The sequence below is a fragment of the Gymnoscopelus braueri genome (genome assembly GCF_963280865.1).
Source record: "Gymnoscopelus braueri genome assembly, chromosome: 17".
Lineage (NCBI taxonomy): Eukaryota > Metazoa > Chordata > Actinopteri > Myctophiformes > Myctophidae > Gymnoscopelus > Gymnoscopelus braueri.
In genome coordinates, this window is record NC_137617.1 from 51,731,853 (window position 1) to 51,745,375 (window position 13,523).

Below are 13,523 nucleotides of genomic sequence, written 5' to 3' on the forward strand. Positions count from 1 at the left end.
TCGGCACAGAAGTTTGAGAAACTGGCACATGGTGAGACCTTGAATAAATCATCAAACTGAAGTTTTTAGGTTGTGGCTCCTATGGAGACTATGCACAAAGATGCTACGCACACCAGGTCCTTATAGTGGTGCTGGCTCACGGCAGAAAAATCTAAAGGTAAATTGTCAAAAGACAAAAAGTGGCCGCACACACTGTTATAACAAAAATGCAACAATTTATTATAGGACGCAGAGTAAAAATTATCAACGTTTCGGCACAACTGCCTTCTTCAAGGTATACAGAGCAACATGCAAGTGACACTTAAATATGGTGCCTGAGAGTAATACAGCCAATCACAATAAACTTGGAGGACACAGGTTCTAATGGGCCATGTCCCTGTGATGGCCATCAGGATCAAGTGTTGTCTCATATTCCTGAATAATTAAGGAGGGATTATCCCTCATGACTAACCACTCTACTGGTGAGTGTGTGGAACAGGGACGGATTATGGCTTGGGCACAGTGTGCACGTGCACAGGGCCCTGAGCCAATGGGGGGCCTTGGATTTAATAGGCTTTTAAAAATATATATATAATATATATAATATGTATATATATACCCTAACCCTAACCCTAAAACCGAAATAAAGTAACCAAAAAACGCCCAAAAACGCCCAATATAACCGCAATAACCGCCAAAAGTTGCGCGGGTCCGGGACACATGCACAGGTTAGTTCCTTGCCAATTTGACAAATAAATATATATGAGATTTTTTACCAAATACATACATGTAATAACGAAAATAAAGAAAATAGCACCATATAGCAATCTTTGCAATACACATTAATGTAGGAATCAGATACAGTCAAGGGAGGTAAAGAAATAAACAAATAACATGTCCTGAATTTTATTGATGTCCCTTATATAATTCTGAGCCTCTGAGGTGGGGATAGGCCGCCTGCGAATCAGAGAGGAAATAATGATTTAAGGTCAAAATCTACATTTAGGCCAAACGGGGTAAGAGTTTTAAGAGACTGAATCCAGAAAGCCTCGTGTTTTAAAAGTAACTGGTCTATCTCTCCCCCTCTTCTTGGTTCAGGGACCTTTTCTATCCCAATGTAATGTAAGGAAGCGACGGGGTGGTTGGATTCCACAAAGTGAGCGTCAACAGGATAATTCATGTTCTTGCACCTAATGGTGCTGCGGTGCTCTGCTATACGAGCCTTAAGTTCTCGTGTCGTCATTCCCACATATGCTTTGCCACACGGGCATGTGAGTAGATAGATGACGGCTTTTGTTGTACAGGTGATTACACCTCTGATAGGGATACTTTTACCAGAATGTGGGTGCTTAAACTTGTGGCATTTGTAAGTACTGTTGCATTGTGCACAGGAGCCGCATTTGTAATTGCCATTGGGGATGGGTGCCAATAAACGTTGAGTGGGGGGTACAGCAGGGGGTAAATCAGACTTTACCAAAAGTCCTATGGAGACTATGTCAACTTTGGAAACATTGGAACATGGAATGGAATTATATTTTTCATATATAAATATCAATATATTGTCATTCTAATTATTTCCAACAAATAAATAGTATGTCTTTCTTATGATTGTCCTGTGTGCCGTCTTCCTAACCTCAGGTCTGTTGAGCTCATGTTACCAGAGCAATGAGAGTCTCTCCTTTGAGCTGCTCAAGAGAGAGTCTCCAGTCTGGAACACAAACTGCTTCAAGATGGGCATAGCTGTTGAATCACACCTCTTCTTCAACCATGATGGATTAGAGGTTGGTCCATCTCTGTCTGTCTGGTTTCAGCCACTTTAATGACCTTAACTCTAATTATAATATTACATTTAAAAGAGAAAAGTGAAAATAGTGGAGGCACATATTTCTGTCAGTCTGGAATCCAGACTGAATCTCTACTCAGCGTCTGTTTGTTTTTTCACTTCACTTCTCAGTCTGGGACTCTTCCTATGTGAAAGGTTCTGATTGGTCTGTGGGCGGGGCGGGACCAGAGCCTTCCAATGTAAAATTCAAGTCATTTCACTTCCTACTGTGATTCGTTGAGCACTATCCAATCAGAAATGACATTTCTACATAACAGGTGACGTTCTGAAAGGAAGATTGACAGACAGAAGTGCAGTGAAAATACAAAAAAAAAAAACGTAGTGAATCAGTCTGGATTCCAAGTTAAATTTTCTGTGGCCTCCTGGCAGCGTGCTTAGTGGCACTGATTAGAACCCACACACACACACACACACACACACACACACACACACACACACACACACACACACACACACACTCACACTCACACTCACACTCACACTCTCACACACACACACACACACACACACACACACACACTCACACTCACTCACTCACTCACTCACTCACTCACTCACTCACTCACTCACTCACTCACTCACTCGTATAGACTGCTGGCCACGCTGTACAACATCTTTGTTTATAATTGTTGGTTCTGGTGACGACATAATCTATTAGTGCAGAACAAGGAAAAGGTTTTATGTTCTAGTCATATCTAACTTAGTTAATCCTATTAGTTTAGCCTGAAATGGTTTTATAACTTGTACTGTAACTTAAGTAAATCAAATACACATCTGTGTATCACATTAAAGGTAGGGTAAGTGATATTTTTTGGTTAAAACAAAAAGTATTTTGTTAAAAGGTTAAAATACTATATTCTGATAGTAATCATTGCTATAGAGTGTTTGTTCAGTAACAGATGTCTCCCTGTCTCTCCAGCTCTTTAATAAACAGAAAATATATTTTTCGGTAGGTGTCAAAATCTCAGCCAATCAGGAGAAAGTACCCATTTTTAAGCTTAATTTGTATAGTGTTCCAGTTCAAATTTTGTCTGCTCATTTCTTAGTGTCATCACTTCCAATTTCACTTGTTTAATCTATATCCTGATTGAGTTCTCTGTCCTGGTTGGATAAAATTGGAAATGAAACTACAAAAAAAAAAAAAAAAACTACAAAATACATTTTCTGTTTTATAAAGAGCTGGAGAGACATGGAGACTTTTTATATGGACAGGACACTCTATAGTAACGAGCACTATCAGAACATAGACCCATTTTGCAATTATTTGAATAATTGCAAATCACTTACCCTACCTTTAACACAGTGGTTCTCCACCTTTTTTCTTGACTACCTTTGACTATTTCTGATAATATAATGACCCAAAAATGCACGGCCGTTTGGCGCCCCCTCAGTGTGTGTGTGTGTGTGTGTGTGTGTGTGTGTGTGTGTGTGTGTGTGTGTGTGTGTGTGTGTGTGTGTGTGTGTGCGTGGGGACCATGAACTCATGACCCTACAGAAACCGCTAAAACTGACCGTTCTGCTTCTCAGTCTCTGCTGTCTAAGGCTTGGCGGGGTGACATGGAGAAGGACACAGCAGAGTGGAAAGTCCTTCTCACCCTTTTCTGCCTTCCACTCTGTTACACCAACCTCATCTCCTACAGGTTAGCACCCAGCCCTACATGTTTAACACAATAACACACTTGTTGTCCCATATGCATATTATACTTGTTACTAAAACTATACATTAATTCACTTTGTTTAAGACTAAGTTGAGTGGGTTTATGATGATGCTCCATCTTGCAGGAAAGATGAAGATGAAGATGCTTCCTTTGTCGTATCAAGATGGCGTCAGTTCTGGAGTGCTCCCGTCACTTCCTTTTTGGGCAACGCAGTGATGTACTTCCCCTTCCTCTTCCTGTTTGCCTACGTGCTGCTGGTGGACTTTAAGCCACCGCCCCCTAGTGGGCCGTCCATCAGTGAATACGTGCTGTACTTCTGGGTGTTCACCTTCTTCTGTGAGGAGATCTATGAGGTGAGCATTTCCTGTGTTAACACACACTCTCCTCTCATCCAATAAATACCTACATAAAGTACAACAGTGGAATGATGCTTGAATTGTGTCATTAAAGGCATATTATGTAACTTTGCCCTATGTTTACAAAACATATCAAAAAGAAATCCGATACACAAGCTCTATTTCTCTCTCTCTCTTTTTTTTTTTTTATTACTTTATTGCAGGTTCGTACATTACATTACATGTTATTGATTTCATTTATCTACAAGTTCTCTACTTGTTTAATTCATCCTGCATCATTTTTTAATTTTTTTAAATTACATATACCAAAAAAAATAAAAAAAAAATGTATACAAAAAATGAAAAATAAAAAAGGTAAAATAAGAGGATAAAGGAAAAAGAGGACAAAAGAAGAGAGAGGGAGGGGAGGGGGGGGGGGTAGCTTTCCTGCAGTACTCCCAAATCCACTTTTACCCTTCATGTATTTCTGGGTCCCATTTACTCCAGTTTCTTTCAAATTCATCTCCACGGTTTCTCATTTTGTAGGTAATTCTTTCCATCTCTTTAATATTTTCAACTGTTATTTTCCAATTATTAATAGATGGTGGGTTTACATGCAGCCATTTCCGTGTGATTTGTTTTAAGGCAGCGATACGTAGTATTGTATACAGATATTTATCTCCCTCCCTGTGTATTTCTAATGGAATAATACCTAATAAAATATTGATTGGGTGTATGGGTTTTCTTAAGGAAAATGTATTTATTATATTTGTTTTCACTATCTCCCAAAACATTTTCAATTTTGGGCACGAATAGAAAATGTGTGTATGATTTGCTTCCAGTTCTGCACATTTCCTCCAGCATTCAGCACTGCCTGCTGGTCTATATTTTGATAACATTTTGGGTGTTAAAAAAATCCTCATATTAATTTTCCAAGCAAATTCTTTCCAAAACTTTGATTGTGTCGTCTTAAAAATTCTTTTGCATGCTTCTTTCCAATAATCTTCCAAAATTGTTATTGATAATTCTTTTTCCCATTTCTCTTTGGTATTATCCTCTTTTACCTTAATTTCTTGCAAAATTTTATAAAGTTTTGAGATTTTACTCTTTTCACTATTTCTATTTTTGCTCAAGAATTCCAGTAGCCCATGCGTTATCTGTCTCTGGTCTCTCTGCTGTTTCATGAGGTAGCTTCTAATTTGTAGATACTTAAAGAAATGATTTCTATTTATATTAAACTTATTAACTAAGGTTTCAAAAGGGTCTACCATGTTATTTGTAATCATCTGTGAATATACCTGTAATCCCTTTCTGGCCCATTCTTCTGGTATCTTATCTGTTTTATTTGGCAGAAAGTCTGGATCTCTGGCTATCTCTCTCAAATATATACAAATGTCGTCACATTTATACATTTTACGAATAGATTTCCAAGTTGTTAATGTATTTTCTACACATCTGTTATTTCCATTATATTTTTGAATTTCCTTTAAACTCAAATGGGGTAATGTTCCAATTGATATTAATGTTAATTGTTTTTCTATTAATTTCCATTTTGTTTTAACTGAATTATTCATCCATTTCATTATGATATCTATTTGGGTAGCATGAAAGTAAATCATTAAATCTGGGTAATTAAATCCTCCCTTTTCTCTAGTTTGAGTTAACACGCTGAGTTTTTTCCGTTTGCTTTTGTAATTCCAAATAAAATTTGAGAGCATTGTATTCCATCTTTTAAAGCTACTCTGTGGAATGGGTACTGGTAAGGTTTGAAATAAAAACAGAAACTGTGGAAGAATCATCATTTTAACGCTTTCTACTCTGGTCATTATTGATTCTGGTATTGTTTTCCATCTATTAAGATCTTGTCTCACTTTATTTTCTAGGGTTTGATAATTATCTGTATACAACGTTGTTATATCTCCAGTAAGATAAATTCCCAGATATTTAATTTTCTTTGAATCCCATTTTAGTTTATATTTTCCCTTAATTTCTAATGGTATTTGTTTGCCAAGTGTTAATGCTTCACATTTACTTTCATTTAGTTTATAGCCGGAATGTTTACTATATTCTGTAATTGCTTCCATTAGATTTAATAAAGATTGCTCAGGTGAGGTTAAGTAAATAATGACATCATCGGCATATAATGCCAATTTATGTTGTTCCTCCTTTATAGTAATGCCTTTAATGTTATTCTTTTTCCTTATGCTTACTGCTAGTCCTTCCATGCATATTGCAAATATTACTGCGGAGAGCGGATCTCCTTGTCTTGTGCCTTTATAAATTGGGAATCTTCTAGATATTGTGCCATTCACTTTTACTCTTGACATTGGATTTTTATACATTCCTTGAAGCCACTCATTAAATTTCTCATGAAAGCCAAAACTCCTTACAATTTCAAACATAAATGGCCATAATACTCGATCAAAGGCTTTTTCCGCGTCCAAGGTCAAGAGCAAAAGGTTTGTATTATTGTTCTGTGCATGATCAATTATATTTAGAGTCCTTCTAATATTGTCTGACAACAGTCTACCTGGTATGAAACCACATTGATCGCTGTCTATTATATCCGGCACAATGTCCTTTAATCTGTTGGCTATAATTGATGTTATTATTTTATGATCTGTATTCAATAATGATATTGGCCTATATGAGGAGCATTCTGTGGCGTCTTTACCTTCTTTGTGTATCACCGTTATTGTAGACGAATTCCAAGTAGTTGCCCATGTTCCCGTTTGTAATGCGAAATTATAGGCTTGCAGGAGTAATGGTATCAACTGTTTTTTAAAAGTTTTATAAAATTCATTAGAATATCCATCATCACCTGGTGTTTTGCCCATTTTTAATTTATTTATTTGTTGTAATATTTCATGCGTTGCAATATCTTTAATTAGCTCCTCATTTTTCCTTGCCACTACCTGTTTTAAATTCAACTCATCTAAAAATCCTTTCATTTGTTCCACATCCAAATCACCGGTGTTTTTATAAAGGTTTTCATAATATTTTGCAAATTCTTCAGCTATTTTATCCTTTTCTGTTAATATTTCGGAGCCGTCTCCGGTCTTCAGTTTAGTAATGTATGCTTTTTTACTCTGTTGCTTAAGTCTATATGCTAAAAGTTTTAAAGAATTTGGTCCTCCATCATAATATTTCTGTTTAGCATATGTCATTAACTTCTCCACTTCTTCTGTACGGATCTTGTCCAACTCCTTATATTTCTTTTTTAATTCAATTTTAAATCTTGGTTCATTTGTGTTTTTTAATTTATCTTCCAAAATTTGTATTTGTTGTTCAAGCATCTTCTGTTTTTGTTGTTTTTGTCTTTTCTTAAATGCACAGTATGCTATTATATGTCCTCGTAAAACAGCTTTTGCACCTTCCCATATGATAATTGGATTAGTATCCTCATTATCATTTATCTCTATATATTCTTTTATTACATTATTTATTTTTCTCACAAATACCATATCTTGCAGAAGTGAGTTGTTTAATCTCCATATTTTTTCTCCTTCCTTTATATTAAGATTTATTGTTATATTCACTGTAGCATGGTCTGATAAGTCTCTTGTACCTATGATGCATGTTTCAATCAACTCTATATCTTTTTTAAACATAAAAAAATAGTCTAGTCTATTAGAAGTTGAGAATCGACCTGAATAATATGTATATGCTTTTTTTGTTGGATTTAGCATCCGCCACGTGTCTACCAATCCAAACTCTGACATTGCACCTCTTAAAATTGATGACGTTTTATCGGCTCTATGTGCTTTATTATTTGAGGAATCCAGTCTAGAATTTATTGTAAGGTTCATATCTCCTCCCATCAAGATGATTCCCTTACATTTTGTCATTAGTAGTTCGATAATTTCTGACATGAATTCTGGGCCTAATTCTGGTGGGTAGTATACATTTAAAAATGAGACAGTAATTGACTCTATTTTACCAATTACTAAAACAAACCTGCCCTCTTTATCAATTAAGCAATGTTCTTCTTTAAATGCTATGTGTGGTTGTGTTAACACACACTCTCCTCTCATCCAATAAATACCTACATAAAGTACAACAGTGGAATGATGCTTGAATTGTGTCATTAAAGGCATATTATGTAACTTTGCCCTATGTTTACAAAACATATCAAAAAGAAATCCGATACACAAGCTCTATTTCTCTCTCTCTCTTGATGTATAATTTGTGTGGCAACACCGTGGATTCAAGCCGTGGAGCAACGCAAGCCTTTAGTGAGAATGTTAGAACAAAGGGAGACAGCAAAATCCGAAGGTTGATAAGGTTCATCTCCTTTCTTTATTTGTCGACAAGGAGCATCAAAATGGTTACTGCAGGAGGGTCCAGAAATCGCAGCACCCCGCTACTCTCTAAACAACAGGTTTATATACAGAAGATTTCAAAAACACGCTCCTTAGACAGGGCTCCTCCTCTGCCTCTTTTTCCACCACTCAGGAGCTGATCCGTCGCAGCCGAGCATCGGACCGCTACTGCGCATAATAAACTAGGCCACACAGTACAGGGGAGTCAATTTAGCAATATCTACTTTCAGTACAGAACCATATTTCACAATGAAGTTTTGTTATTAGATTAATACTTTGCACAATATACACTTTAGAATGACACCAGGAATTACATTCTTATTCATCTGTAAACAATAGTTAACTTTAAAGACTTTAATGACACAGTATCCATTCATGTGAATACGTTTTACTTCTCCTGGCTTTTTACCTATATTAAACCTACACAGGCCGTAGTTAAATACTTTTGTTCATTCTAACTTCAGTATATATTTTCACCAAGAGATAATAACATCTTAGTAACATATCTCTGTAGTTTAGCCCAGTATTTTAACTGAGTCTGTAGCTCTGTTCTTAAAACGGGGCTGGGGGAGACAATAGCTCTCACAGACATGTTAAATAGTCCACATGGTGCCGGGCTTCAAACGAAGTGAATACAATGAGACAAAAGCTTTCTAGTCCAGGTGAAAACACATGCTTCTTTTGTTATCCAAAGTGAGGTGTTGTCTTTGTCACAGAGGCTGTCTTTCCACTGTATATGGCCAGGTATCCCACACCCTTCACCTGTCCTGCATTTTGGGGAACATTGGGCAGACTTCTATATTTTTAACTAATTCTGTGTACTAATTAAATAAGTGGAGTTCTGGCTCATTTTAGGTATGATTATGGCTGGAAGATATACTTCATAAACCCCTCTCGGAAGACTTATAACGTCTTCCGTAATTCAGAGCTCGGGCGAAAGAAGATATCTTTCAGCACAAAATCATAATCCAAACCTCTGACTGGAAAACAACCTGCAAAAACGATTAGTTTATACCCCTCTTGATTGTAGAATGGTACCTATACAAAGCCACAAAATAAAACAAACACAATTCATTGAATAAACCAATTATTATCATTCAGAATCTGTACCTCAGTTCAACCTGCAAAAAGACATCATGAATACATTATGACATGTGGTTTACATAAGGGACTGCGCGCTTACAGAAGGACAATTTTCCGTTTTTTCTCCTCTTTTTTCGCTTAAACTAACAAACGCAATTCTTCTTCTTCCTGTATTTAGGGAATGTTCAGTCCTTGAAGCAAAAACTGTTCACAGCTTGGGGCAAGAAAAAGAAAAGGGGGGGTGGAATTGATGAAGATCTTTGTTATCGGCGTCAAAGGGCATAGGGTATGGGCGTGATGTGTCATTCTTCAAGAGACACACCAGCTTTCTGACACGTGCATGGAATCCCCTTGACCTGGACACCCGTTATCCTCTGTTTGTGGCCTCGATCTGTAGATTTGAAGGTTTACACTGCTTCTGTGAGGTCACACCCTGGGCTCCTGTAGAGCTGACTGGGGGAGGTAGAATCCCTTCCTGGTGTGTAGCTCACTTTGGCAGCAGAAACAGTGATGGGTAGAGGTTGTCTCATAGCCGCTGTCATCTCCACCAACATGATTCGTTCGACCTCTCATCGACACCTGGTTCTGCAGCCTGAGTCCTCTGACAGCCGTTCATCTCCTCAGCAGCTCTCCATCTATTAGCACGAGAACATTTGGGGAAAAAACGTCCCTACTCTTTCCTAGAAAGTACAACATGCACCTACCCACCTCAATACACACACACAAGAGGTGTTACTCATTCACTCAATTTAGTTCATGCAAAGATATTAGTGTAGGTCATTAAAAACTCAAAATTAAATATTAATCTGGCCTATGAACTGGTCCATTTGTTCCAAAAAATACTATGTCCAAAACCCCAATTTTTAAATGTTTCCCTTTATACCTCCCCTCTTGAGACATAAGGCAATAATAATGGACATTATGTCACATCAAACCCCAAAAGACCAATAAAGAACTGAAGTTCTCCTGAAAAGAATATCATACGGATGTGTTATATGTTACATTTCTCCACGGTTTCTCATTACTGACAACAATTTATCATTTGTGTATGCTCACCGAACCAGTTTACTGGATCTATCCCAATCCACACCTTACTGTGGAAATGGTTAAACAATTTAGTCCTAATTTTTACAATAGTTTTACACGAAATTCCTGTGACACTTTCCTATAGCAGGAAAGAAATACAAGTGTCAAAAAAAACCAACAGCATCTCCAGCTCCTTCCAACAATCCATCCTATACTAGGTTCAGAATTTGTACAATTTAGTCAACCACCTGAAAGCATATTAGACTCTATGATAAATCTCCAATTAGAATATGGACAGTGATCAGTATTATGTTTCAAAATAGGTAGAAAATGAAAGTTGCTGCTTTTTTTTTTTTTTTTTTTCATCAAGCCATAGTCTGATCATGTCAAGTTCAACGGTGACTCAGGGTTTTCTTTTCTTGTCAACAACGGTTTATGTATTCCATCATTGCCCTACGTCACCTGTTCCAATATGTCCAGCCTCCATCACAGTCTAAAGTAATGTCTCTGTACGTTTCTTTTCAAATGTCTCTAGCCATGTACCGCCTTGTCATCCATGCGGCAGGGAGCAATAACTGGAGTGAATTGTCCAGGTAGTGGACAATCTCGTGCAAAGTGACCCATCTGATAACACCTGTAACACCGCTTGCCCCAAGCTTCAGACAAACGTTTGGACATCCGTCCTAGTTGATAATCACCTTGCAGTGCAGGTACCGGGGGCACCCGTGGCACCAACTCTGAATCATTCCATTGCATGTAAGGGGTGAGAGTCTGCTGTGGTGCAGACTGATAGCCACCTGGATGGGGGACCAGCCGTTCATAGAATGTGTGTACCTGTAGCACCACCCGGTCGACTCCCTGGGGTGAATTCTGAACACCACTTTGCCTAGGACCAGAGACAGACGGCCTGAAACCTGGTGAAAACTGTGGGGTACCTTGAAGAGCTGGGGCTGGCCTTGGAGCAATGGGGTTGACAGCCGGTGGTGTTTGGTTACACTGGCGCCAAGCATGTCCACGTTTCTGACAGATGTAGCACGGCCCTCTGAAGGGACCATCATGATGTCGTCGTAACGGCTGTGGGTTTGCTTGTCCGTCACCTATTTCCTGGACACCTGCTCCCAGCCCGTCTCCACTGTCACTGCAATGCCCTGTGTCCAGGGCTGACAATTGGTCGATAGGTTTCTCACCCGGTGACGTAGTGGGATCAGAAGATGAAGCGCTCTTCTCAGCTGGTTCTGGGTGCACCTGTGCGGTTGTCATCCTGGCTTGGTATCTCACATAAGCCTTATTTAATTTTTTACCCTTTTTGAAAAACAATTTAAACACTGTATTCTCCTTTGCCCCTGTGTCTGAGCAATCTTTCTGATATGCTCTGGCAAGCATTCCTAATGTGTCAATAATTTCTGGGTCGAATATGCTGTCTTGTGGCCAAGGCCCATAAAAGTTTGGCCAATTATCCTCCCATTGTCCCAAAATCATATTGATCACGTCAATGAAAGAATCATTTTGTTCCAAGGAACTCTGCTGCTGCCCTGATTCCATAATTGTAGATCAAATATCCAAATGATATTAAATCACAATTATTGTCACGTTACTTCAACCTCTATAGGTGTTCCCCTCTGGAATCAGATCTTACTTACAATATGGTTATTCTTTATCTAAAAATCACACACAAATCATAAATGTCTTGATTCCACAACGGACCTCTGTCAGTACCTTAAGAACAGTTTAGAAGGAGTATTGATATGAGAATATTATAATGCAAGTGTGACGTGTCTTTATCACTCAGCACACATGTGAGTCAACCCAATAGCGTTGCTCATATATCCTAAGTATAACAGTATAGAACTATAAGTGTGTGTATGTATGAACGATAATTAAAGATTAAATTACTTCAAAAGCTTACTTGAACTGTCTCTTAATATTCCAAATCAAATATAAGACAAATGTTTGAATTTGTATAAATTTGTAAGTCTGGTCAATACATTACTTTAATCCCAGACATGAACCGTCCTCTATTAGCCAGGACTGGAAACAACTCGAATGTGGCGCTCCCCTCCCACGGAAAGCTATTGATAGACATGAATGGATTAAATTAGAAAAAATAATCATGCAGTACAGACAACCAACATTAAATCATGCAGTACAGACAAACAACATTAATCAAGCACACTTAGACACCATAGAATACCAATAGGCTGAATAACTTGTTAGATAAAGACTGTTAAAAGAAGAGTTAACTCTATAAGTCAGAAATGTTAAAACACTAACGAGCACAAACCCTCCAAGCTTCTCATTCATACAGTGAAAATGCAACCTTCGTCTCGACCACTAGGTGGAGTCAGTCAAATGTTTGGACGTGTCAATCCCTGGAAGGGGCGGTTTCATGAATACACACCACTCCCACTGGAAGACACGTCTCCACACACTAACCTAAATATATCTCTCAACCACCAGAGGGCGACAATTGACGAACTAAAATGAGAACACAATGTTCTGTAGTTCTGAGTTCTACCTTTGTGGCAGAAAACTACAACTCCCAAACTATCTATTTGGGAAAGAGATGGACACTTCCTGTTCAGACGTCATAACTAACGCTATGTACACAAAATAATTCAAGTGGGGATTATTTTTTACAAACAGTTAAAAAAAATTAACAGATTCCAACTTACTTCTTTGAAAAGATACTAATCACTAAATCTTCAATTATGTACACGGTCGTTCCGACGTTTATAGGAAAAAAACATCTTAAAACGTGCACTCAAAAACGGTGACCTATACTTTTACATTCAGTACGAGCGAATTCGTCAGTCTTAAAAATAGCCACTCTAGGCTTCACAAAAATCTTATAGTAGAATATCTGCTTCTAGCAGCCAGGAGACTGCGACTGCCTTTATCCAAAAACATCAGTCAAATAGCATAGAACAGCACCTCAGCAAAGAATTCAAACCAATACACCTCTGTACTAGTACAAATAAAATTAAGGTATTCTCAGCATGTCAAAGTATTATATAGTATCACTCAGCCAAACGGCCAATACACTAAAAAAACTTTTAACTTAACACCCAACCTTAATTACCACCCTTTTGAACTCAGCCAAAAATAAGCATCACTTACGACCTAGTCAACCAAAATGTAATACTTCCATGAATTAAAACACACAGATTGTACCACACCTGTTTGACCTATTAAATAACATAATTTGTCCAAATGCTGCCACAAATGTTACCTAAATAATCGACCCTTGGCATATCTAAAAAATAACATTGACTCCGTC

General features: G+C 37.8%; 1 protein-coding gene across 1 annotated transcript in view; it reads left to right on the forward strand.

Moving 5' to 3' along the window:
* Window positions 1-13,523, forward strand: part of LOC308105228 (transient receptor potential cation channel subfamily M member 5-like) — a gene marked incomplete at its 5' end in the record, with an annotated part of 71,636 nt that overhangs the window by 31,769 nt on the left and 26,344 nt on the right. Inside the window, 4 exons of the mRNA XM_080455864.1 lie at window positions 1-31; window positions 1,618-1,760; window positions 3,350-3,462; window positions 3,605-3,833. The exon at window positions 1-31 is cut by the window's left edge and continues 99 nt beyond it. Of these exons, the coding sequence (XP_080311990.1) occupies window positions 1-31; window positions 1,618-1,760; window positions 3,350-3,462; window positions 3,605-3,833 (516 nt within the window). The remainder of the gene's footprint in view (window positions 32-1,617; window positions 1,761-3,349; window positions 3,463-3,604; window positions 3,834-13,523) is intronic.